This window comes from Lepus europaeus, chromosome 9 (genome assembly GCF_033115175.1).
Source record: "Lepus europaeus isolate LE1 chromosome 9, mLepTim1.pri, whole genome shotgun sequence".
NCBI classification, from domain to species: domain Eukaryota; kingdom Metazoa; phylum Chordata; class Mammalia; order Lagomorpha; family Leporidae; genus Lepus; species Lepus europaeus.
Window position 1 is genome coordinate 117,154,127 of NC_084835.1, and position 27,967 is coordinate 117,182,093.

Genomic DNA, 27,967 nt, shown 5'->3' on the forward strand with positions numbered 1-27,967 from the left:
GTCAATTTGTTGGGTCAACAACAGGAGCCACTGTGCACTTGCTCCTCATGTGGGATCTCTGTCCTTAATGTGCTGTACATTGTGATTTGATGCTATAACTAGTACTCAAACAGTATGTTTCACTTTGTGTTTCTATGTGGGTGCAAACTGTTGAAATCTTTATACTAAATTGATCTTCTGTATATAAAGAGAATTGAAAATGAATCTTGATGCAAATGGAAGGGGAGAGGGAGCGGGAGAGGGGAGGGTTACGGGTGGGAGGGAAGTTATGGGGGGGGGGGGGGAAGCCATTGTAATCCATAAGCTGTACACTGGAAATTTATATTCATTAAATAAAAGTTAAAAAAAAAAAAAAAAAAAAAGAAAGTACTGCTTGGGCATTGGCATAGCAGTTAATATGCTGTTTGGGATACCTGCATCCCACATCAGAGTGCTGAGTTTGAATTCTGGCTCTGTTCCTGATTCTAGCCTCCTGCTAATGCAGATCCTGCAAAGCAATGTATGATAGCTCAAATACTTGAGTTCCTGCTACTACATGGGAGACCTGATCTGATATTTTGGCTGTTGGCTATGGCCTGGTCCAGAACTGGCTTTTGTGGGCATTTGGGGAATGAACGAAGGAATGAGAAAGTGTTCATTCTCTCTCAAGTAAATAAAATAAAATACATTTTAAAGAACTGATTAACACATTAGATTCTCAGAGTCACAGTAAATGCATGATAATTACTACAACACAATTCTCATGTTAATGTGATGTAAATACAAAGAGAATGGATTCAATGCTGTTCATAGATACAATTCTATGAATATATTGATACTTCTCTTCCTTCCCTTGCTCCCCTCTCTCTCTTTCTGTTTTAGTTTTTGGGATAACACATTTTTACTTTACATTAAAATCAAAGGCTTGGGCCGGCGCCATGGCTCACTTGGTTAATCCTATGCCTACGGCGCTGGCATCCCATTTGGGTGCCGGGTTCTAGTCCCGGTTGCTCCTCTTCCAGTCCAGCTCTCTGCTGTGGCCTGGGAGGGCAGCGGAGGATGGCCCAAGTGCTTGCGCCCCTGTACCCACAGGGGAGACCAGGAGGAAGCACCTGGCTCCTGGCTTCGGATCAGTGCAGCTCCGGCCGTAGTGGCCATTTTGGGGGTGAACCAATGGAAGGAAGACCTTTCTGTCTGTCTCTCTCTCTCACTGTCTAACTCTATTAAAAAAATCAAAGGCTTAATTCTCCACTAAACAAAGTTCAACAAGTAAAAAGTAAAAGACCCTAGTTCAGCAGGAATATAGTCAAGAGCTATAAATAATAATCACATCAAAAGATGACATTTCATTCACAGACAGTATATTTTAAAATAATCACAAATCATTAAAACTATAGTAGTATATCATTCTTAACCATTGATTTGACAAAGATATAAAACAAAGTCTGATAAAACTATATTTGCAGTAATATTAACATATACAGGCATATCTTTTTTTGTTTTCGTTTTTTGATTTTTTTTTAATTTTAGCTCCCACATTTAAGAGAGAACATATACCTGTCTTTCTGTGTCTGGTTTAGTTCACTCAATATGAGGTCTTCTAGTTGCATCCATCTTGATGCAAATGGTAGAATTTCATTCTTCTTTATAGCTGAATAATATTCCATTATTACTCACACACACATGTTCTTTATCCATCCATTTAATGACACCTTGGTCGAACAAATTTTAAGAAAATTTTCTACGTAATGAATGTTTACTCTGTTTCCATATGGGTAAAAAACTATTGTTCTACTGACACTGATATTGTACCATAAATTCTCTAAATTTGATTCCAAGGAAATTAAAATGAACTAAAAGCAAAATGTGAGTTGACAAAATGCCATAAAAAAATAACTGACACGTCTTGTGACTCACCTTTCAAAGCATGTTCCTGTGCTCTTCTACTGACTGCCAAAAGTGACATCAGTGCATTGGCAGCAACTCTTTTTAGGACATCGCTGGAGGATTTTCCTTCATAGCACTGCAGAAATACACATCAAACTGCCTTGAAGAAAAATCTAATCTGGAGCAAAACTGTTGTGAACAAAACACTATTCTACCTAAAAGGTGTTTGCAGGTTTCAACTGTCACGTGAAATGCATTAAAATTTGGTAAATCACTAGTACTGAAACAGTATTTTTATACTTTGCGTTTCTGTGTGGGCACAAACTGATGAGGTCTTTGCTAATTATATACTGAAGTGATCTTCTGTATATAAAGAGAATTGGAAATGAAAAAAAAAAAAACAACCTGGTGTTAAAATGGAAATGGCATAGAAAATTAATTAATTTGAAAAAAAATTATGTAGGATCTCTTCTTTAATATGCTGTACATTGCTATTTAATGCTATAATTAGTAATCCAATGGTAGTTTTTTCACTTTATGTTGCTATATGGGCAAAATGTTGAAATCTTTACCTAATATATACTAAACTGATCTTCTGTATACAAAGAGAATTGAAAATGAATCTTTACATGAATGGAAGGGGAAAGGGAGCGGGAAAGGGGAGGGTTGCGGGCGGGAGGGAAGTTATGGGAGGGGGGAAGCCATTGTAACCCATAAGCTATACTTTGGAAATTTATATTCATTAAATAAAAGTTTAATAAAAAAAAATTTGGTAAATCACTTGAGAATTTGATAAATCATCTAAGAATGCTCTTTCTGAAAAAAACTACATAAAATAATATGAACAATATTAACAACCATTCTCAAATAAGTCTACAGAGGAAAAAGCTTTATTTCTTTATTTAGCATTAACAAATAGCAAGCTCATGCATTCAATCAAATTTGCCAGGCTATAAATGTAAACATGTGTAACTTATTAAAACACATCCTTAGAAAACTGTTAAACTGGGGTCAAATTCCTCCTTTCTCCTCCTGAGGATACATTCCCATCCCTCTTCCCACTTAACATACTCCTATATCTCAGGAGATTTGGTTCTCTCCATCTCTCTTTTCTATAGTAACATGTATCTGTCATATAACCTACTCTCCTCCCCAACTCCACCCCCAACCCCCACAGCAAAATCTAGGTGTAAGCATTGGGGTGTAGCAGGTTTATGCTGCTGCCTGGATTGGCCATATCCAAGATCCGAGTGCCAAGTCCAAGCATTGGCTGCTCTGTGCTTCTGATCTAGCACACAGCGGATGATGGCCCAGGTGCCTGGGTTCCCGCCACCCATGTGGAAAACCTGGATGGAGTTCCAGGTTCCTGGCTTTAGTATGGCATAGCTCCAGCTTTGAGGGCATTTCAGGAGTGATCAGCAGATAGAAGAGTTATTTGTCTCTCTCTCTCTTTCAAATAAATGAATGAGTCTCTCTCTCTTTTTTTTTTTTTTTTTGACTCTTTCAGAAAGCAATTTTTAATTTTGAAAATACTAGTATTCATTTGTGGGCCGGCGCTATGGCATAGCAGGTAAAGCCACACCTGCAGTGCCAGCATCCCATATGGGCACCGGTTCAAGTTCCAGCTGCTCCACTTCTGATCCAGGTCTCTGCTATAACCTGGGAAAACAGTAGAAGATGGCCCAAGTCCTTGGGCCCCTGCATCCATGTGGGAGACCCCAAAGAAGCTCCTGGCTCCTGGTTTTGGATTGGCACAGCTCCAGCCGTTGCAGCCAGTTGAGGAGTAAACCAGCGGATGGGAGACCTCTCTCTCTCTCTCTGCCTCTCCTTCTCTCTCTGTTTAACTCTGACTTTCAAATAAATAAATAAATGAATCTTTTAAAGAAAGAAAATACTAATACTCAAATATATTTCTTTTACAATGAATTTATGAGTTAGAACAAATTTTCATTGTAAAGTTTCAAACATATAGAATACTTACAGAAACTGAGTAACAAATCCATTCTAAGATTTTAAAGAAAATACTAGATATCATAGAATGTTCTATCAATATATATAACCATAAATGATCATCATTCCTAATATAACTAACAATAATTTTTTGGCATCAAGTAATACCGCTCCAAATTCACATTTTCTCTTTTGTGTCAAAAATGTCTTGCAGTTGGTTCACTGGAGTCAGGATAATAGGAATCCTCATGCCGCACCTGCAGCCATAGCTCCTCCGTCTAGAATGGCATCCTCTGCCCCACGGCTCCAGCAGCACTGTTTGGTTGCTGTTATTCCCGTGTCCCTGGCTTGCTGACCAAGCCAGACCACTCCTACAGAATGCCCACATTCAACATCTGTCTGCTTGCTTCCTCAGGATGCTTCACTGTCTTCTCTCTTCTGCATTTCCCATCTACTGCATCTTTTAGCTCTAAAGCCTTGACTACATGTATGTTCAATATTTGGCAGTAAGATTTCATGTAGCTATATGCACATAATTTTATAATTTCCACGGACTCATGAATTACATAAGATTCTAGAAGCTTCTCATTTGTAATTATTAAATTCAAATTCCTAACTTTTTATTCTGTCAGTAATTTTCAATACAATCTGACTTCACAATACCATTATTAAAATTAAACATAAGGTTATACAGTGTAACATAAAATATAGTACAGCCTGTCTAAATGCAATTCCACTTAGAATTCCTGTGAGGCCTGCGCTTGAAAACATGACAGTGGAGAGGCGTGCACGGAGGCCTCCCCAGCCACGTGATCAGGACCAGGGACATCTTGGACACCTCACGGCGGCTGCTGCCTGCAATCAGGCAGCATCCCATTAGTCAAGAAACTATGTTGTAAATACCCAGACCGAGATGCTTGTCAAAGATCACATTGACTGCAACCACGAAGATGAAGGGAGAAAATGGCAGGGGCATGCTGTAAGGTGATGAATACACATGGAGTGCAGCACAACCACTGTAGTTACCTAGGAGACTCCTAACTCATTTTAACTGCACTCTTCACCATTAAAATAAAAATCTTTTCAATACACTTACTAAATTTCCATGTATTAGTAATTTCAGAAAAATCAGAAAAATAAAACATACTAACACATATGCAGCAATTGGTGAGGAAAAGAGGTAAAACCTCTAAGGAAACAGCTATATCCACAGATTCCCTCTTGAATTCCAATTAAAATTACAGAAATGGAATTACACACACATATACACACACAGACACACACACACAGGTCTGGAGACTAAAAGGCAGGCATACAGGTGGCCAAAGTGCTAGCCTGCGAATCCTGACTCATTAAAGGAGGAGTGGGGAAAGCTACACTGAACGGCTGAAAGCTGAGGAAGTTCAGCACCAGCTGCTCCTGGAAGCAAGCGGTAGGCTTGTCTGGGAAGGCCAGAGTCTGTGTGCTGCCCACCAATTTCTGTGCAGCCAAGCCACTGCTCTTCCCAAGCTCTTACAAAAACCTGAAGGCCTAGTTTCTGGAGAAGATAAATTAGAAGGATTCTGAACTGACAAAGACCAGGCACACTGTGGTAAGGGTATTCAGCTGAAAACAGGAAGGATTAAAACTCCTCTCTAGGGAATCTAAAAGCTCCAGAAGGCAGGTCCACAACAAAACCCTCACAAGTCCCCTTGCACAGTCCCGCTTACAACTGCCAACCTCAACTCACATGCTCAGAGCTGTCAACCTGCTTTACGTCTCCCAGTCTTAAACTGAGCTGACAACCAAGACTTATCAAGCACCTAGTCAGAAAATAAACTAAAGCAGACAAAAACAGAGAGAGAACAAAGATTATGTAGAGAGAAGACGACTTAATAGAAATGACAACTCACAGAGCACCCAAAGTGGACAGAACGTCCACTAAATATTTAAAAATATGGATTTGGAGGTGAAAGAGCAAACAAGAGAGCCCAAAACAATTGATAAAATACACATCCTGGGCAGTACATAAGAAAAACTTAGAATAGTAGAGAAAAGAGAAACAGTTTAAAAACTTCCAGGCAGAAAAATAGCAGGAATTACAGTAGCTTCAGAATGTCTCATTAACACTGGGAGTTAAAGAAGGTGATGATTTCTGAATTATGAAGTAAATGATTTCCAAACCAGAATTCTCATCAGCCAAAATATTAGTAACGTAGAATGGCAAGTAGGATAAAGACACCTGGAGTTCAATAAAATCCCTCCCCTACACCTTTGCTCTTAAAGATACTGGACAACAGACTGCACAACTATAGGAGGGCATCAAACCAAAAAGGATGATGTGAGGAAAGGCAACGGAACACAGGAGGCAGACTAAACATAGCAGAGACGTCAAAAACCCAAGACCAGTGTGAATAGAGATTACAGGATGACACTGGGCACCAAACAAATCAGAAGGAATTTGGAGGGGCCGGCGTCGTGGCTCACTTGGTTAATCCTCCGCCTGTGGCACCGGCATCCCATATGGGCGCCAGTTTCTGGTCCCGGTTGCTCCTCTTCCAGTCCAGCTCTCTGCTGTGGCCGAGGAAGGCAGTGGAGGATGGCCCATGTCCTTGGGCCCCTGCACCCGCATAGGAGACCAGCAGGAAGCACCTGGCTCCTGGTTTTGGATCAGTGTAGTTCCGGCCATGCGGCCATTTGGGGGTTGAACCAATGGAGGGAGGACCTTTCTCTCTGTCTCTCTCTCTCACTGTCTATCTGTCAAACAAATAAATAAATTATTTTTTTAAAAAAAGAAGGAATTTGGAGAGATGTTTTTCCAGTAAATGAAACCATATAAGTTCTGAATTTTGAACACACTGAGAGGTCACTGCCTACTGGCAAAGAAAATGGAGCTGGCTGGCGCCGCGGCTCACTAGGCTAATCCTCCGCCTGCGGCACCGGCACCCCGGGTTCTAGTCTCGGTCGGGGTGCCGGATTCTGTCCCAGTTGCCCCTCTTCCAGGAGTGCAGTGGAGGATGGCCTAAGTCTTTGGGCCCTGCACCTGCATGGGAGACCAGGAGAAGCACCTGGCTCCTGGCTTTGGATCAGCGTGGTGCACCGGCCGCGGTGGCCATTGGAGGGTAAACCAACGGCAAAGGAAGACCTTTCTCTCTCTCTCTCTCACTGTCCACTCTCCTGTCAAAAAAAAAAAAAAAATAGAAAGAAAGAAAATGGAGCTTACAACTGATAAGACAAAACTCAGCAAATTAAAAACTAATAATGACTGCTAAGGAAAGCAAAAGTTGTGCAGGAAAAGAAAGTAAACATCGTCTGCAATACGTGTTTTATAAATATATATATATATATGAACAGTATTTACTTAACATATATTATTATATATAACAAAATAAACATGTATTTAGACACATGGGAGGGAAACTATAAAATAATTAGCTAAATGAGGTATAAGTGGTCACTTCTGAGAGGAGGAAAAAGAGGAATATAGAAGTTCCCTACTTTGGGTAAAAGCTTCAGAATCGTTTGGTGCTCTAAAATGCATGCATGGTAAAACTGATATGAAAAGCCCCAAACCAAGAACAACTAGGACTGATTAATACTAAGTCCACATACTTCACACTAAGAAAGGCCAGGGTAAAGGATTTAACTCCTGTGTGTGTGTGTCCATCCGTGTGCACGTCTGACTTTCTGGAGCTGAAAAGTGGTCTGAATTTCTGAACACAGAGCACACAGATGTCATGGAACTGTGAAGAGCCTGGAGGGAGGAAGGCTAACAATTGCAAGTGAAGAAAACTAGCTACCAGATGATGAGATAACCACCAATCAGAGGACACAGGTAATATGTCTTCTTTCAACTGATTTAAAAAAAAGAGAGGATTCAATGAAACGTTTTAAAGCTTATACCCTTTTTTGGACTAAGCCCTTCCATACATATGCAATGTAAAGAACAAATTTTTTGGGGGTAGCCAGCATTGTGGCACAGCAGGTTAAGTCACTGCCTATGATTCTAACATCCCATATGACCCCGGGTTCAAGTCAGGACTGCTCTACTTCTGACCTAGCTCCCTGCTAATGTACCTGGAGAAGCAGCAAAAGATAGTCCAACTATCTGGGTCCCCTCCCGCTGACTAGGAGACCTAGGTAGAATTTCAGGCTCCTTGCTTTTGCCTGGCTCAGCCCCAGCTGTTCCCACTATTTGAGGAGTGAACCAGCAAATGGAATCTCTCTCTCTCTTTCTCTTCCTCTCTCTCTATAGTTCTCTCTTTTGAACATTCATCAACACATAGTATCTCAAATATGTAAGCCTTCTCTTCAACAGTTACTCTTTAATTTTACCATTTGCTAAACTCAGGTACAAAACACTCACATATTTCCTAAAATATGACTTGATAATTTGTTGTTTATTTACATTTCTATCCTTATATTAGACCAAATATAAGGAGTAAAATTAATTCAAATTACACAGTCTATTACAGAAAGGTTTTCATTAGTTTCATTATCTACCTATTTTTGAAATGAAACATACTGGGGCTGGTGCTATGGCATAGCAGGTTAAAGCCCTGGCCTAAAGCACCGGCATCCCATTTGGGTGCCGGTTCTAGTCCCAGCTGCTCCTCTTCCGATCTAGCTCTCTGCTATGGCCTGGCAAAGCAGTGAAAGATGGCCCAGTACTTGGACCCCTGCACCCACGTAGGAGAACTGGAAGAAGCTCCTGGCTCCTGATCGGCGCAGCTCTGGCCATTGTGGACATCTGGAGAGTGAACCAGTAGATGAAAGACCTCACTCTCTGTCTCTACCTCTCTCTGTAACTCTTTCAGATAAATAAATCTTAAAAAAAGAAACATACTGTGTATTTCTATAAACTAAAGAATATAAAAATCCTTTAAGTAAAACAGGTTCAATATTTTATGGATAAAAGACAGATAATAATTTCTTATAAAATATTCAAACCCTGAAACCAGCTCAAAATGAATTTATAAAATAAACTTACACATATTTATGACTTAAGTATTTAAAATTTCCAAATGTATCCCTTATAAAGTAGTGCTATGAATCAGTCATTGAAAAGATACTCTGCAATTTTAATTGAAATTCTAATGTAATAAGTGATTAGTAGGATGGAAAATTTTAGAGGTCACTGAAATTTAGTAATAAAGTAACACAATCCTCTCATTTTGCATTTCAAGAACTAAATCTCAAAAGGTTAAATGATTTGCCTAAGGTCCAACATCTAATATTTTTTTAATATAGCCTTACACAGAATTTAAATATACCTTTAAAGACATCAATTTTAGAATAATATTTCTTCTGATAATTTAAAGACTGTAGTTTATTTTGTAAGATACAATTCTTAGCACAACTCCTAGCCTACACAGACATCTGAGTACAATAAGACACATATATATACTATTTATGATAATGTGTGGCTATTTAATGTATTCTAATATTTTAATTCACATACCATCTTCCTTTAGGGAAAGAAAATACATTGCTTGCAGCTTCATAGGCTGACTGATACCTGCCCCACTTCACACTGGTGTACGTTCTCTTGCAAGTGTGCCATACGTGCCACTGCTCTCTTCACTTTTTGCACTTGGAGCTAACTTACCTGTATTCTACTGTATATATGAGCAAGAAGAGTCTGGTTGATTAGGAAACACAACTTAAATAACTGTTTAATGTACCACTAACCACATAAAATATATCTTTCGTATTTTGGAAGAAATGGAAAATTATGGAGATACGCTGTGGCTACAGAATACCTCATTTTCTTTAGCCAAGAAAGTAATATAAAAATATCATAAGCAATAATTCTTATAATGAATAGGATTTCAAAGTATTAGAGAAAAGTAAGGGCAAGGTAAATTTCACAAACATTTATAGCATAGAGTTTTCCCTACACACACTATTAAAAGCTAGCACATGGGGCCGGTGCTGCGGCACAGCAAGTAAGGCTGCCACCTGCAGTGCCAGCATCCTATATGGGCACTGGTTTGAGTAGTCCTGGTTGCTCCACTTCTGATCTGGCTTTCTACTATGTCCTGGGAGAGCAGTACAAAATGGCCCAAGTCTTTGGGCCCCTGCACCAATGTGGGAGGCCTGAAAAGAGCTCCTGGCTTTGGATCGCTGCAGCTCCAGCCATTGTAGTTATCTGGAGAGTGAACCAACAAATGGAAGACCCCCCCCCCCCCCGCCTCTCTCTCGGGGGTTGAACCAACAGAGGGAGGACCTTTCTCTCTCTCTCTCACTGTCTAACTCTATCTGTCAAAAACAAATTGTTTAAAAAAAAAATGCTGGTTCAAGCCCCAGCTGCTCTGCTTCAGATCAGCTCCCTGGGAAAGCAATAGATCATTCAAGTGCTTGGGTCCCTGCCACCCATGTGGGGAACTCAGACGGAGTTCCTGGCTCCTGGGTTCAGTCTGGTCCTTCCCAGCTGTTGTGGTCCTTTGGGTTATAAACTGGTAGGTGAAAAATCTTTCTCTGCCTCTTCCACTCTCTTTCTCTCTGTCACTCTACCTTTCAAATAAATACACATATAAATCTTTTTAAAGAGAATTCATAATATTGAAAAATATAGAAGTAATATTTATAAAAAAAATGTTCAATACTAATGTAGGTAACATTTCTAGTTTTGTTTAAATTGTTTAGATAAAATATAGTTTAGTGATTTTACAAATTTCATGACTAAAATTCTTATTTCTTTTTTTGGATTGTAAAAATAAGTTTATAAGACAAAAATAGACAACGGGGTTTGGAAAGAGATTATTTGCTCACAGTGTACAAATCAAGTCCATCTTCTATATACTTCACTACTGACAAAATTATATGGCCACTCACACAAACGAACTGTTGCTTAAGATGTATTTTCACAAAGAGATAATCTTTCAAATGTCAATTTGAATTATACCTTCATTCATAAAATATGCATATTTAGTCATGACTTGGAACACTTTTAATAAACTGCTGGATTTAGATTATTAAAATTCCAATTTTTACATCATCTTCATCAGGGAAACTGGTCAACACCAGGACATCAGACAGGAGAGGAGACAGTTCATTTATCTTTGTATATTTCTGCATTTTTTTAAACAGTCATCATAAACATTAATTATTTTTTAATTCAAATGACTGAAAAAAATTTACAAGACTGAAAATCAATTCATTTAAATACTAAGCAACAGTTACAGAAAATTAAGAAATGACATACCTGAAGAATTACTTCATTAAATCGTTCTAGACGTTTTAGATTTTCCTGAGCTGTATCAAGAAGTGAGGCAATTGTTGGACTGTGGGATGAACTTCTTTTACCCTTATCCTGGAGATGCCGTTTTGCTTCTTCAGTTAAAAGAATAGAAAGGAATTGCAGGCCAGCAGTATATAGAGTAGGGCTTGTGAGAGACAAATCCACACATTTGCAGAACATATCTAAATGAAAAAATAATTTAATTTTGTATGTTTGAATAGTAATATTGGTTTTATGACTTTCTTATTTAAAATCAAGTAAAGCTATCAATAGTTTCAGTGTAAAAAGACTGACTCTAGCGTTTAAAAATATTAACTCATATTAAGAAAACACACTGAGCTAAGCAATCTATTTAATATTCAGTACATGCTGTTTCTTTTTCTTTATTTGAAAGACAGGATGTATGTGTAGGGGAGGTCTATAGACACCTATATACACAATATCTACTAATACACAAAATAGGAGGATTGCTTACATGTAAATGGGTATTAATTTTTTGGTGTCTATGGGGATACATGAAGTCTCAGGAATTTTTTTTTTTGAAGATTTATTTTATTTATTTGAAAGGCAGAGTTAGAGAGAGAGAGAGAGAGAGAGGGAGGGAGGGAGGGAGAGACAGAGTGAGAGAGATCCTCCATCTACTGCTTTACTACCCAAATGGCTGCAATGGCTGGGACCAGGCCAGGCTGAAGCTAGGAGCCTGACCTCCATCTGGTTTTCCTACATGGGTGCAGGGGCCCAAGGACTTGGCCGATCTGCTGCTTTCCCAGGTGCATTAGCAAGGAGCTGGATTGGAAGTGGAGCAGCCAGGAATACAACAGTTGCATATGGGATGCCAATGCCACAGGCAAAGACTATACCCACTATACTACAGCGTTGGCCTCAAGAATTTTTAACTTTAAAGTTTTGATTTTAATATTAACCTTAAAAAAATCTACTATATTCTTGATCATCTAGAAAAAAATCTCATGAGTATGACTGTGTTTCTGTTTTCAAACAAGTTAGTGTCAAACAGTATTTAAGACTGACTTAGGGGGCTGGCACTGTGGTGTAGTGGGTAAAGCTGCCGCCTGTTGTTCCGGCATTCTATATGGGCACTGGTTTGAGTCCCAGCTGCTCCACTTCTGATCCAGCTCCCTAATATGGCCTGGGAAAGAAGTGGAAGATGGCCCAAGTCCTTGGGCCCCTGCACCCATGTGGGAGCCTGGGAGGATGCTCCTGGCTCCGGATAGGCACAGCTCCCGCTGTTGTAGTGGTCATCTGGGGAGTGAACCAGTGGATGGAAGATCACGATCTCGATCTCTTTCTCTCTCTCTCTCTCTGTCTCTGCCTCTGCCTCTGCCTCTCTGTAACTCTGCCTTTCAAATAAAATAAATAAATCTTAAAAAAAAAAAAAAAGACTGACTTAGATGCCATGCTGCCATACAAAGATTTCATGGTAGAACAAGAATGCATTTTTGGAGGCTCCTCAAAATTCCTCAAGAAAAGCACCCTGGTATCTCCTTGCAGTGGCACAATTACTGGATTTTGGAGAATTTCCACATTCAACTGGAGTAATGACTATCAAATCAAATGTGACAGCATCTTCTTACCAAGCATGGCCGCCCAGTTCTTAGCCAAAGCCATGGTGACAGAAGGGAGACAGGCAGCACCAGCTTTCCTCAGAAGTGTGGCCAGAAGGTTAAACAGCTGTGTCCACGTGTAATGAAGAGTCGGTATAAGCTCTACATCTATAAAATTGATCAACACTTTTCAAGTTATTAACACAAAGACAGATAATCCCTTAAAATACAAAACTCACCACATTTTATGACACCTAAGAGGGTCACATTCACCAAATGCATTTCAGCACTATGCAAAATTTATTTCAATTAATCACTCTTTTCCCTTCCTTCTGAAAGATATCTCCCTTCCACCCTCCTACAAAGACACACTCACAAACACTCCCTTTACTAAAGTATACCAGAGCACACCTGACAACAAACACAAGTGTGGCAAACTGAACTGTACTTAGTAACTTAAGAACTACATATTGGGAACATTATAAACACATGTCATTGCACTATTCCATGAACATAAGGTTTCTCCTATTTACTTTATCCACTCTAGCAGCTTTGTGCACGACTGGAAAGGAAACATTAAGGACCAAGGTTAAGAGAAAATAATTATTTTTTGAAGAACCAAAAAGAGTATTACCCCACATAGAAAACTATGATACAAAATGAGATTCTGCAGTTTTGTCTATGACTAAGAACATATTTATTAACCTTTCAGGTAAGGACACCCTTTGCTTCCTTTGTGTCTGGGTAAATGGCAGCTGGAGAGTGGGGCTATCTACTGTGAAACTCCCTGACTATGTCGTCACCTTTTGCACACAGGCATTCAAGTGGCATCGTAACTGCCAGTCTGAAGGGCTACCCTGAATAATGTTTTAATGTATCAAAAGATAAGTTGATAGAATGAATTTTGTGTCATTCAAAATTATTTATCCAGAAAAGAATATTTTAAAAACTTAATCTCTTAAAAAATATTTTAGTGAACTTTTACCTTTTGCTAGATATGAAAAAATAACTTTTAACTTAACCAGTTGCTAAATATACATCCAAAAATTGTTGAATATTTTATTTCCAGCACTTAAAATACTTGATGGGTTAAATAACTTTTAGATAACTTAATAATAAAGTATATACAATTTTTTTTAGTTAATTTTCAAAGCCCTATTCACACACAAGCAAGAGAATGGAAAGCACCCAAGGCAACCAAAAGGAGCCCACACGTTTAGTACCCCTCTTGTCAAATGACTTTGGGACCAAGCAAGTGATCAAGTCTTCAGTTGAAGTTATTTTTCATCATTGTTTTAGGCACTAACTTCAACAACTTAGTATCTTCCATTAACTCAATGTCAATACTTCAGGGATACCCAAGAAAATCCAACCAGAGAAATGAAATGCTAAGTGGTAAGATTTTATCAGGTACAGATGAGTTTTGGGGGCCCCAAACCAATGTAATATCTAAGAATTTTTCACCTCATCCACTTCTCCTAATAATTTTCACTTCTTGTTGAGAGTACACAGTCTAACCTAACCAACTTGGGCTATTACTGACACAGATTTTCAAAGTGACAAGCCTCTGCACCTCTAGAACTAGATAACGTTTACAATGCTGAGATGCTAAGTACTAATTTACTGGATATCAGAACACACTTAAAAAAATCAAGTTAGCCGGCGCCGTGGCTCAACAGGCTAATCCTCCACCTTGCGGCGCCAGCACACCGGGTTCCAGTCCTGGTCGGGGCGCTGGATTCTGTCCCGGTTACCCCTCTTCCTGGCCAGCTCTCTGCTGTTGCCCAGGAGTGCAGTGGAGGATGGCCCAAGTGCTTGGGCCCTGCACTCGCATGGGAGACCAGGAGAAGCACCTGGTTCCAAGCTTCGGATAAGCGCAATGCGCCAGCCGCAGCGGCCATTGGAGGGTGAACCAACGGCAAAAAGGAAGACCTTTCTCTCTGTGTCTCTCTCACTGTCCACTCTGCCTGTCAAAAAAAAAAAAAAAAAATCAAGTTAACATTGTAATACAAAGAACTAAAAAGAATGAATGGGAAAACAAGGAAAATTATCAAATGATCAATTGCTTCTTTATAAACTATTATTTAAATTTCTGAAACAATTATATTTGATTTTTTATTAATATCCTACATTGGTTTAATTTTATCTGTTACTAAGAATTATACTCAACTTTTTATCATAGAATATCTTCCAATAATTTAGGACCTGAGGAAATTTTGACATTATATGCTAGATTGAATTATACTTGTCACTGCAAATGATTTATTAGGGGGTCATCTGGCCTTAGCCGCAGTTTATAAGTTTAATTAATTCCCAAAACTCACTGTACTTTCCAACATGACATAGAGAGCTTTGCCCTCACTTAACCTGAAAGCACCGGGATGGCCCTTTATTATACTACACACTTGCCTCAAGTGATCTCCTGGAACAACTTAAAAGCATCCAAACCATAAAACACATTACCAAATGCTTCCAGAATACTGGCAAAACAAACAGAAAACAAAAAAAGTAACTTTGAAATGAATGTCTGAAAAAAGAGTAAAACTTTTTTCCCTCAACATTATTCAATTCTTCCTTAATCTAAAAGAATTAAGGTTGCCTAACATACCTTTGGTGCATATGGTAAGAACGCCAACAACATTAGTGATGAGAGGTTTCAGAATTTTGTCCTGAATCACAAGGTTGGGATCTACCAACAAACATGACTGCAGAAGACTGGACAAAGAGGACATATATTCCAGGAGAAAGAAAACCTATTTGAAGAAGGAATAAAGTATAAAGAACATACCATATGAAAAGCCTGTTTCAATGATACAATATTTTATTTTTCTATGCATTATTATAAATCACTCTTTGTAAGACAGTGAAACTAATACATGGCAGGCAAAGCACTATTTTTTTTTTCATTTTACAAGCACATAATGGTCACATTAATACTTTCAACTATAACAACACGAAACAAAGCGAGATTTTTTCAACGCCAAATAAGATGGTCCATACGGATAAGTGAGCCGTAGAGCAATCCTGCAGTCATCAGAGACACTTCTACATACAGGCTGTATCTCTAATGTTAATACTCTCAGACTGGGGCCAGCACTGTGGCGCAGCGGGTAAACGCCCTGGCCTGAAGTGCTGGCATCCCATATGGGCGCTGGTTCTGGTCCCAGCTGCTCCTCTTCCGGTCCAGCTCTCTGCTATGACCTGGGATAGCAGTGGAGGATGGCCCAAGTCCACGGGCCCCTGCACCCACGTAGGAGAACTAGAAGAAGCTCCTAGCTCCTGGCTTCAGATCAGCGCAGCTCCAGCCATTGCGGCCATCTGGGGAGTGAACCAGCAGATGGAAGACCTCTCTCTCTGTCTCTACCTCTCTAACTCTGTCTTTCAAATAAATAAAATAAATCTTAAAAAAAATACTCTCAGACTATTTCAAAAATAGTTCTTCTGTCCTATCTCTCTTAATGAAAATATGCTTCCTTTATTTAACCAGCTAAAAGTACAGGTGGCTATACTATACACTTCTTATACTCCTCAGTCTGTCAAACTTATATTGCTTATTACTATGAAGTCTTTTTAATCCCTTCAAATTGTTCATTTAAAATAAATTTTGTTTATTTGAATGCTAGAGAGACAGAGACACACAGAGAAGTATTTCTTTTGTCTACTAGTTCCCTCCCCAAATGTCCACAACATACAGGGCAAGGCCAGGCCAAAGACAGGTGCCTAGAACTCAGCCAAGGTTTCCCACATGAGTAGCAGGCACCCAAGTACTTTGGGCTATCCCTGCTGCCTCTAAAGGTGCACGTTAGTAGCAATCTGGAATCTGAATCAGAGCCAAGACTTGAACACAGACACTCTGATACAAGAAAAGCTGAATTGTTCGACTGGTTTATAAATTATTATATTTAAGACTGAATATAAAGTATCAATCTAGTAGTTCATAAGTAAATCTTCTTCAATGAATGGCTCATCAAAAAATGTACAACCAGAGGGCCAGTGCTGTGATGTAGCCGGTTAAACTTCCATGTGTGATGCTGACATTTCATATGGGCACCAGTTTGTATCCTGCTGCTCCACTTCAGATCCAGCTCCCTGTTACTGTGCCTGAGAAAGCAGTGCAGGATGGCCCAAGTGCTTGGGCCCCTGAAGCCACGTGGGAGACCTGGAAGAAGCTCCTGCCTCCTGGCTTTGGATTGTCGCAGCTCTGGCTGTTGCGGCCAATTGGGCAGTGAACCATCGGATGGAAGACCTCTCTCTCTCTCTCTCTCTCTCTCTCTCTCTCTCTGCCTCTCCTCTCTCTGTGTAACTCTGACTTTCAAATAAATAAATAAATCTTAAAAAAAAACCCTCCCACCCCATTACAACCAACACAAACTTCAACAACCTTTTGCCTTTATCAGACTGCAACCCGACCACCCAAAGTCCTGCTGACAGGCTCTAGCCCAGCCGCCCATAGCCTGTTTCCTAACTTCCCTAAGATCTCTGCTCAAAGGCCAACTCCATGAGGTATTTCCTGAACACCTTACATGACCCTGCATAAAAGTGTAATGTCTCCCCCTGCTGACACCCACATTTGCCCATTTTCATTTAGCTTCTTCCATCCAATAAAGCACTAGACAGTTCATTTACTTGTTTGCCATCTGTTTCCCACAGGTGCTGCACTAAACATTCAGGACACACACAATACATAACAGGAGCCATGGAACTGCCTTCATAGAGCTGACTGCCCATCTGCCCCTGACACTCTTTCGTGGGTTCTGCTCCAGCCTCTCTGGCCTCCTTGCTGTTTCTTGCATAGGCCCTGTTCTCAGGAGCCTTGCTACTTCCTTGGGACTAGCTTTCTCACTTACTTATGTCACAGCTCATAGACGGCCCTCTCTAACCACACCAAATTGAACAACCCCACTATTCCAATGCTGACATCACTTCCTGTAACCCATTTTGTTTTTCTTCTGAGATATCTATTATCATCAGGCATATATGGATTTGCTTAGTATCCATTCTCTTAGAGAGAAAAGGTCATTGTCTTTTTATTTCCTTAGGGAAGAGTCTGGTGCACTATAGGCAATAAATAAAGATTTGCTGTATAGACAGAAGACAGAGGAGACAATCATTATGAAAATAAGTATGCTCAAATGAAAATACTGCATTGGGACAAGTGTTCTGAAGACAATGTACACGGTGTTCCCAAACCTTGTAACAGACGTCTACCCTTTTAACACAGCTCAACAAACACATCTCAAAGCAAGGGCTACTCCTCTACTTGACATTACTTCTTCACCCCTTCCCCCCAAAAAATCTTGAAGCCAATATTAAAATTTAATTTTGAGATAAAATTTCTATCAGCAACAATGGCACAAGGAATCATTAAGTATACTTTACATACAGACTCTAGCAACAGCAAGAACTTAAAATATTTTGTTCTTTGAAGGAACAAAAACAAAATTATTTACATCAGATTGGGCTTTGAAATGTTTAGCCACCCTGTATCAGCTTCAATTTAGGTGAAAACAAAGGATATGACAGAGAGAGGCTAAAATCACAGGAGAGAAAAGTGGGCCGTGCTCCCTATGCACCACTACCACCACCCCTACTTTCTAAAATAGACTTATTTATTTCAAAGGCAGAGTGACAGAGAAAGGGAGAGACAGAGATAGATATTCCATTTATTGGTTCATTCCTCAAATGCCCATAATAGCCAAGAATGGGCCAGCCAAAACCAGGAGCCAGGAACTCCATCTGGGTCTCCCATTTGGGTGGCAGGGACCCAAGTATTCAGGCCAAAATCAGTCACCTTCCCAGACATATTATCAGTCAGCTGGACTGGAAATGGAGAAGCTGAGACTGGAACCAGCACTCTGATATGGGACTTGAGTGTCCCAAGCTATGACTTAACCCACTGTGAGACAATGCACACACCCCAAATTTCCTTTCTGAAAGTGTCACAGAAATATGGATCCAGATACTTGGGTACACATTGATAGCTGAGTAATGAAGGAGTCAGGAATATATTCTAGGACTTCAAAGCCACTGCTCTTTTCTATCATCCACATTTTTTTTTTTTTTTAAATTTGACAGATAGAGTTAGACAGTGAGAGAGAGAGACAGAGAGAAAGGTCTTCCTTCCGTTGGTTCACTTCCCAAATAGCCGCTAGGGCCAGAGCTACACCAATCCAAAGCCAGGAGCCAGGTGCTTCCTCCTGGTCTCCCATGCGGGTGCAGGAGCCCAAGCACTTGGGCCATCCTCCACTGCCTTCCTCAGCCACAGCAGAGAGCTGGACTGGAAGAGGAGCAACTGGGACTAGAACCCGATGCCCATATGGGATGCCAGGGCTGCAAGCGGAGGATTAACCAAGTGAGCCATGGCACCAGCCCCTATCATCTACATATTAAAGTATTAAGTAACCTAATTCAAACAACCTCACTTAATGTATTTTCTGAAGCATTTCCATCTTTCTCCTACGGTTTGTATCTCCTCAGTAGAATGCACATTTTGGAAAGTAAAGCAAACAAACACCAACAGATAGACATGAGGCAAGGGATAGACCCGAGACACTTACCTGAGCTTGAGTGTGCTCAACTGGAGGAGACGAAGGCAATGGGGTCTTGAGGTCCTGAACAAAAGTCTCAATGAGGGTAGCATCAGCAATGCTGTGAAGGACAAGCAAAGAAAACCCTTTCGATGGTTAGAATGCTTCATATTGATAAGACTGATAAATCAGAATTTGAAGTTTGAAAGTATCCCTGAATATAAATGAAGAGAAAGAAGTTTTATGAGAAAATGTTTGTGAAAAAGTATTCTACTACATTTCAGAAAAACGGGAAAATATCCTGTCAGTTAATGTGAGAGTAAATTCTGAAGAAAACAGTATCTAAGGAAGCCTTATTAAAAGCTAAATAAAATATAATGCAGCCCATCCAGAAAAAAAAAAAAAAAAAAAGGCAAACAAGAATAAAAGTTTGGGGGCCAGCATTGTGGCATAGCAGGTAAAGCCACAGCCTGCAAAGCCATCATCCTATATGGGTGCTGGTTCATGTTCAAGCTGTTCCACTTCCAATTCAGCTACTTACTAACACTCCTGGGAAAGTAGCAGAAAATGGCCCAAATCCTTCAGCCCCTGCACTGACATGGGAGTCCCAAAAGTTGTTCCTGACTTGAGCCTGACCCAGCCCTGGCTATTATGGCCATTTGGGGAGTGAACCAGCATATGGAAGATCTCTCTCTCTCTCTCTCTGTAGCTATGCCTTTCAAATAAATGAAAAAAATCTTGAACCCAGGCTTTCCTAAGGGCAAATCTAATGGGATGAGAGGTGGGTATTTTTTTTTTTTTCTATGTTGTCCAAGGAAAAGAGAATCCCAGGGGGCATTGGTGATTAAGAATGTGTTTGGTGCTTTTTCAGCAGGTACCCACCTGGCAGACCCAGTAAAACCCAGCAGTTTGGGAATGGCTCTGAAACGGATTCTTCTAAAAGAGCATCTAAACCAGGGAGGGTAAGGGGCTGAGGAAATCAACAAGGACAACGCCAGGGACACTGCAGGCTTTGGAACAGAATAGTCTCCACCATTACCATCACATCACCTACATCCTCCACATCTTCTGTCAGATTTATCCCTAAGTTTTCCCTATTATTCACGTTTTTGTAAGTGGTATTGCTTTGTAATTTCAATTCCTGGATATTCGTTGCTAGTATAGAGTATACATCTGGTTTTTATGTATGCATCATGTAAGCTACAAAACTCACATATTGGTTCTGGTATTCTTTTTATTGATTCCATAAGACTTTTAATAGAGAACAGCTTGTTGTCAGCAAATTCAATTTCCTTTGCAACATGGATGCTTTTTACTTCCTTTTTTTGATTTTTTTTTTTACACAAGCTAGAGCCTTTAGTACAATGCAAGGGTTGAATAGAAGCGGAGATCCCATCCCCAGGGTATTTCGTTATGTATATGCAGGTATTCCAAGTCTGAATTTGGTCCAAGTATTTTGGATAATGGAGTCAGCTGGTAGCTGTCAGCGGCAATGGCCTGAAGTCTTCTGGCTTGCTTTTTTCCATGAGAAATCAGCTGTCATTCTTCTACCTCTGCAAATGCATTTCACTCTATTTTGCAGATTTTTCTTTATCACTGGTTTTAAGTAATTTATGATGAAACTTGATATATTTTGTTCATATTTCTTGGGGTTCATTGAACTTCTTGGATTTATGGGTTTATTGTTTTCATTCATTTTGGAAATGTTCTACCTGTTATTGCTTCAAATTTTCTGTAACCCTTCCTTCATTTCAGGGACTTCAGTTACTTGTGTATTTTGGCCACTTGAAACTGCTACATTTTTCAGTGATGCCCTGTTATATGTTTCTCTCCCTCCTTCTTAAATAAAGAAAAATTGTAAAACTCAAAATAAAAAAAAAAAAGCTTTGGTAGATACTTTCCTATTCAAAAATGTAAAAACATTGTCTAGGAAATATGCTCATATGTAAGAAGTAAAAAAAATACATCAAGTAGGAAACTATTTTTCAAAGCTTGAAATAAAAACCAGGTACAGAAATATAATAAGCCTATGCTACAAAAGATCTTGTATCATCTCTATGGTCTCAGCTCCACATCAGACGCTTAGCTGACCCTAGGAAGAATATTACTAGAGTTCCATTCCAGTCATTCTTAAGGCAGCAGCATACAGAAAGGGCAGTCAACTGACTGCCAGTTACTTTCCCAACCCTCATAGGCACTACAGCAGAGAAAATGACAAACAAACTCATACTTTTGCATATTATAAATGCTTAAGGAGTAATTACAATTGAGTGAAGTCAAACAAGAAATAGTTCAATAGTTCATTCTTTCTAGAATTTTAATATACAATAACAAAGAAGACATGATTCAGCAAAGAGAAGGAAGACATTTCAGACAGCAAGTGTTCAAAGGTAAAGACAAGACAGGCAATGAATATGGAGCTGAAAGACAGCACACAGACTTGGTAAGAATAAACTAGATGTCAAGAAAAGAAGAAAAATAACACTTCTAAATATAAGGAACTATCACAGACATCATCACTTTTAATCCACGTGCTAATCCCCTGAAACAGGTATTCTTAATGACACTCCAGAGACTGAAGTAATTTTCACAAGGCTGCCTTGCTACAGGGCAAATGAACTATAATTAGACCTCAGATCAGCCTGAACTCAACACGTAAGCCTTTTTACTATACATTGTAATAAGACTTTTAAAAAACGGAGAGACTCAATAATGTTAGGTTGAATAAGTAATAAAAATTCAAAGAATCAAATTATGATTTCTCTAAATTTTATCAGAATACTTTTCAAAGAAAAGTCTATATTCCAAATCACTCCAGATGAATTTCAATTGTGACTTTTCAACTCAAGGACACTTTTCTGATATGACCACTAACACTCCAATCCTTGTACATCCATTAAAAATAGGAGGATTGTACCATATTCCTTGAGTGTGCTGGAAGATAAAGTTTAAAATTCCTGAATTTAAAAATTTGGAAATTTTTTTCTTTTGGTCTTTATGGTCAACATAACAAACAGTACAAGTTCTATGATAGACCTAAAATAAAAACTGTCAAGAAAATTCTGGAAAAAGCAAAAAAAATAAAGCCTAATGAACCTAAAATGCTAAGAATCTATTTCCAGCACACACAAGTCTCATATCCTGTCATGCACAGTGTGCAAATCCATCTCTACTATCACACCTGCAAGGGAGTGCTTATCTCTTACCTGCAGAGCAGCTCTACAAGATGGGCCTCTTGAAAGGCATTTGCAGTGTCTCTTGGGGCAATCGCCAAGAGGTTGTCTAAGAGGCTGCACATCGCCGACAGAAGAGATGGAGTAACAAAAACACACTGTTTGGGGAGGGGAGCAGAAAAGGAGGAATCACGAGGAGGTCGTGGTGATGCAGTCTCATGCTGACCTATTATTGAAAATAAGCAAAAAAATTATTTTTTACCTTGTGGTTATGCACAATACTCACAATATATTCTTATAATTGGAGGAAAGTTCCCTTTATCTAGTATATTACAAGTGGTAACTTTAAGTCTATTATAGTCATTTTAACACCTTTTCATTGTTTTAAATACTTTTCATCTGCCTCCACCACCAATTCACCTTAACTACATTTTTAAATTGCTCAAGTTTTAGCAACTTTTATGACCCTGATATTTGTTTGTAGAACAAAGAAAATGAAACCAGCAGCAGATGAGCTATGAGATTAAAAGAGCTAATTCCTATAGAGGGCCTATGCAGGGTACACTGTCCAATAATCAATAGATAATCCTAACAATTTTCTTAGGGAGTTTGTTGTTAATAGGCATATGACTTTTCTTCAAAACTTAAAATAAGTGATTAGAGTAACAAATGATCTTGTAAATTTTACAAAATAAATGAAGAAAATGGAAACTATGCAGGGTTTCCAAAATGTTTCATGTAAAAATATATATTATGAAAAATGTATTCATGGATTTCAGAAAATTTTTGCACTAAAATAAGCCTATATTTTAATTCCATTTTCCATAAACTTTTTGAAGTACCTTTATATATATATTGATGCATATTCTAAATTAGCCTTCCTTATAGGAAAACTACATATCTTCAAGAAAGTTTGGTATTTTGAACCAAGTAAAACTGGGAAAATTAAACTGAGATAATTCTATGGAAACTGATCAACCATTTCAGGGAAATTTTTAAATATTCATAAGTGTGTCTTTAGCATAGGGCAAGCAAGAAAAAATATCCAAAAAAGGGAAGGAGGGAACTCAGCATTTAAGAATTTCCAACTCCTTGAATACACTCAATAAAATTGTACGTTTTATTTGTACATAATTTGTACATAATTCATATTAAAATATATGATACTTAGGAAGTTAGAACTTAGCCTATGTGTGTGAGAGGGGCATAAGGAGAACAAAGCATCTGCAGGTCACCTGGGAAGCAGCCCCACGCTTTATCCTACAAGGTCCTGCCCTTGCTCTGACAACAGGTGGTCTCGGCCTTCCCCCTCCGAGGAAAGCTTCTCAGGAGAATCCTTTCTCCTCAGCACCAAAGAGTACCTGGCCTGGTAACACTGAGCAATAAAACCTTTACATCCTTCCTCCAAAGCAGACTCCCCAAAGGAAGCTCCTCTGTCCAGGGGAGAGGGCTCCACAGTCTGATAGCACTGCATAGTGAAACCTTGGGAGGAATTTTACCTAACTCACACTCAGCAGAAGGGTTGCAGAAGGAGGAAGAGGGAAAGGAGAAACAGTGGAAAGAACTGGTCTCCTTTCCCTTAAAAGCCCCAGTCTGAATGCAGACTGCATGCTCAGCTCTCAGCTCTTTCCTGAGCCACCCACCTGGTCTAGCAGGTGTATTCTCTTCATTAAGCCACAGAACCTTGCTTTCCCCAATCTGAACGATTAGGTACTCCTAAGGATTCTATTCTATCTGTTAAAAAGGATTCCCTACCCCATCAAACCTTCCTACCTTGCTTACCACTATTCTCTGTCTCATGTCTGGCTTCTTTCTTTGTGCAAAGATAAGAACGTATCCTACCCATCACTGCTAACATGCATAGTACTCAAATGTACAATACTAATTAATTTTTTTTTTTGAGAAGAGAAATGGAGATAGAGAAAGACAGAGAAACATAGCCCCACCCTTTGGTTCACTCCCCCAAATGCCCACAATGCCCAGGGCTGAGCTGAGCCAAACTCAGGAGCCAGGAATTCAATCCAGGCCTCCCACTTGAGTGGCAGGGACTAACTACTTGAGTCATCCCTTGCTACTACCCAGGATACACATCAACAGAAGCTGGAATTTGAGAGCTGATCTGAGATTTGAATCAAGGCAATATGGAAAGTGTTTTAACCACTAGATCACACCAGTCCCTAAAAATTTCATTTTTTAATAATGACTTTTAATTTTGTACATCACATGTAGACTTACAGATATTAAAAGATCCGTTTAAAGTTTTATTTCTTATAACAAAAAAGGTTATATTTCTGGAGTAGTGATCAATGGGCATTACTTGAAAATAAATTAAATTGAGAGTAATAAAACAAAACTGTATATCCTCACAAAACTTTACATTGACAGTGACAGCAGTGTTATTTTTAATGGAAACATGGAAAAAATCCAAATGACTATCAAACAATGAATGGGTATATGCAATATACATGTACAATGTATATCAATGTACAATGGAATATTATTTAATAATATCAAAAATGAAGTTTTTAATTTATTTGACAGGTAGAGTTATAGACAGTGAGAGACAGAGAGAAAAAGGTCTTCCTTCCGTTGGTTCATTCCCCAAATGGCCGCTATGGCTGGCACTGCACCGATCCGAAGCCTGGAGCCAGGTGCTTCCTCCTGGTCTCCCATGCAGGTACAGGGGCCCAAGCACTTGGGCCATCCTCCACTGCTTTCCCGGGCCACAGCAGAGAGCTGGACTCGAAGAGGAGCAACCAGGACTAGAATCCAGTGCCCATATGGGATGCCAGCACACAGGCAGAGGATTAACCCAGTGAGCCACAGCGTCGTCCCCAAAAATGAAGTTTTGATATATGCTGTAACACAGAAGAATCTTGAAAATGATATACTAAGTAAAAGAAGAAAATCACAAAAGACCACATATTATAAGAGTCCATTTCTAAGAAATGTCCAGAATAGGCAAACCTATAGAGAAGGCTGTGGAGACTGGGGGTGGACATCATTTCTTTTTGAGATTCTGTAAATGTCCTAAGACTGATTGTGGTAATGGTTGTACATTCCTAAATATATGAAAAAATCAATGAATTATGTACTTAATATGGATGAATAGTATGGTATATGAATTATAGCTCAATAAATCCATTTTTAAAAAGAGCAAAGAAGTATGCTTTTATAGGTAAATATTCATGAATTTCATGATCAAGTTTCATTTCATGCTGGGTTCTTGGTCATAAAAACTGTGAATTTGTTCCTTTTCTTCTTGGGATCAAGTGAATATTTTCTAAAACGAAAAACTTTTATGCATTGTTAACGTGAATTACAAAAATAAAAAAGGGGCATCATTTAGTAAATTATTGGAACAGAAATTAAAATGAATATTCCATTTTTAATCAAGCATTGCTAAAAGCTTTAAAAAGTATTTTTTCTGCCCATGCTTATTATGTCCGTGTTTAAATTACTTTATTTTGGTGGTAGTATATTCATTCCATGTTATGTACTTAAAGCTACTGCATAAGGTCTACATACTCTCTAGAATTAACCAAAGCTAAGTTGTAATCTTTGGAATATATAAATATATTGATCCTAAACTTAAAATTTTAGCATGTTCCATGAGTCATTTCATGAACATTTTTGTTCTCAGACATTTAATTTCAAAGTAAATGTCTGGATCAAGCTATCATTTTCATCACGGAAGTAGAAAGCCTACTGGAGAAGATACCTTGAGCCACAAACTGGTCATGGGAAGGTTCAGGCAGAAGAGCTGTTGATGGCGTAAGTGGTTGAAATTCAGCACTCCCCAATGAGGGTGCCACCTACGAATCAGTAAATAAAACTACTTATTATGTTACAAATGGGAAATGAAACATAAGCAACATACATGTAACATATCCTTAAATAAGAAAAATTATAAAAACATATAGTAGGTAGTATAACTAAAAATATCTCCATATCTGGAGGGTTAACAGGATTTTTTTGAATGGCATTTTCTACTTTATATAGGAATTGTTATTATTTAAATATATTGGTAATTTGAAAGAGCATTTTTTAATTCGAGGCCCACTGAGGATTTTAAGGCCTATTTCCTCATGGCATGGCCGAAATGGTGAAAGAATAAGATTACTTAAAATAAAATTCATCGTGTTCCTGAGATATTTTGCATTTTTTGATTCATACCTTCTTAGATATTTCAAATGGCATAGTTTTTAATAGTACTTATAAAAGTTAATTTATTAAAAGATTTTTTTTCTATCTCACTTTATGTCAAAAAAAAAACATTGATAATATACTATTTTGCAGTATTTTAAAAAAATAACAGAAATTCTGTAAAAAAGCAAACACAGTTTCACCTATAGGTTGATAAAACAGCAAATTGTGTTGTCTCCTAAAATTGAAAAACCCAAAGCTGGTCTGTCTGGCACCTCTCTGTGAAAAACACCTTAGGTAGAGAGGTCAGGTAACTTTTTCTATGAGAGCTCTGAAATGCTCCCATATGGACAGCCTCCATGTCAGTGCACACAAATAGTAAACTATTAACAGAACTAATAAATCAATACTACTTCAGGAACAAATACTCTATAGCTCACAATGTTTGCACACTGATGGTGTATATTTTATCCTAATACTTAAAGTAGAATACTTTAGAATTAATAGGATAAAATGAAAGCAAATAAGGCTATTTTCATTATTATCATTCTGATAATAAAGCAAATACAAATGAATGCAAATTCCATAGGTACAACTTTAGGAATATAGTGGTTCTTCCCTCCAAACCCGCCCTCCCACCCCCACTCCTGTCCCACCTCCTACTCTGTCTCCCATCCCATTCTTCATTAAAATTCGTTAATTAATTTTATATATAGAAGATCAACTCTATACTAAGTAAACATTTCAAAAATTTGCGCACACACACACATACAACGTATAAAGTACTGTTTGAGAACAAGTTTTACAGTTAATTCTCTTAGTACAACTCATTAAGGACAGAGGTCCTACAAGGGGAGTAAGTGCACAGTGACTTCTGTTGTTAATTTAACAAATAACACTCTTATTTATGACATCAGTGATCACCCAAGGCTGTTGCCATGAGCTGCCAAGGCTATGGAAGTCTTCTGAGTCCACAAACTCCATCAGTATTTAGACAGGGCCATAAGCAAAGTGGAACTTCTCTCCTCTTTCCACTGGCGTCTCACTTACAGGATGTAGGACTTTTTTTTTTTTTTTTTGCTGCTGTGTCGCTGTGTCTTGGCTTTCCATGCCTGAAATGCTCTCATGGACTTATCAGCCAGTCTAGAGAGCCTTAAGGGCCAGCAAATACAAATCTGAAGTAACTGGAAGAAACGAAAATAGTATACAGTATTTTTTAAATGTCCCTATTGGGGATAGTGCTATGGTATAGTAGGCTAAGCCTCTACCTGTGGCACCAGCATCCCAAATGGGCACTGGTTTGAGTCCCGGCTGCTCCTCTTCCAATCGAGCTCTCTGCTTAATGGCCTGGGAAAGCAGTAGAAGATGGTCCAATTGCTTGGGCCTCTGTTCCACGTGAGAGACACAGAAGCAGCTTAGGGCTCCTGGCTCTGGGTCAGCTCAGCTAAGCCATCTGAGGAGTGAACTAGCTGATGGAAGACCTTTCTCTCTATCTCTGTGTGTGTGTGTGTGTCTGTCACT

General features: G+C 38.9%; 1 protein-coding gene across 5 annotated transcripts in view; it reads right to left on the reverse strand.

Moving 5' to 3' along the window:
- Positions 1-27,967, reverse strand: part of RTTN (rotatin) — a 231,755-nt gene that overhangs the window by 38,559 nt on the left and 165,229 nt on the right. For 4 of the 5 annotated variants that reach the window (XM_062201793.1, XM_062201792.1, XM_062201790.1 and 1 more), the window contains 7 exons: positions 26,022-26,115; positions 22,334-22,526; positions 19,158-19,248; positions 15,209-15,353; positions 12,631-12,786; positions 11,003-11,220; positions 1,897-2,002 (listed from right to left, as the gene is read on the reverse strand). In XM_062201793.1, the coding sequence (XP_062057777.1) occupies positions 1,897-2,002; positions 11,003-11,220; positions 12,631-12,786; positions 15,209-15,353; positions 19,158-19,248; positions 22,334-22,526; positions 26,022-26,115 (1,003 nt within the window). The remainder of the gene's footprint in view (positions 1-1,896; positions 2,003-11,002; positions 11,221-12,630; positions 12,787-15,208; positions 15,354-19,157; positions 19,249-22,333; positions 22,527-26,021; positions 26,116-27,967) is intronic. The other variant, XM_062201791.1, reaches the window with a different exon arrangement.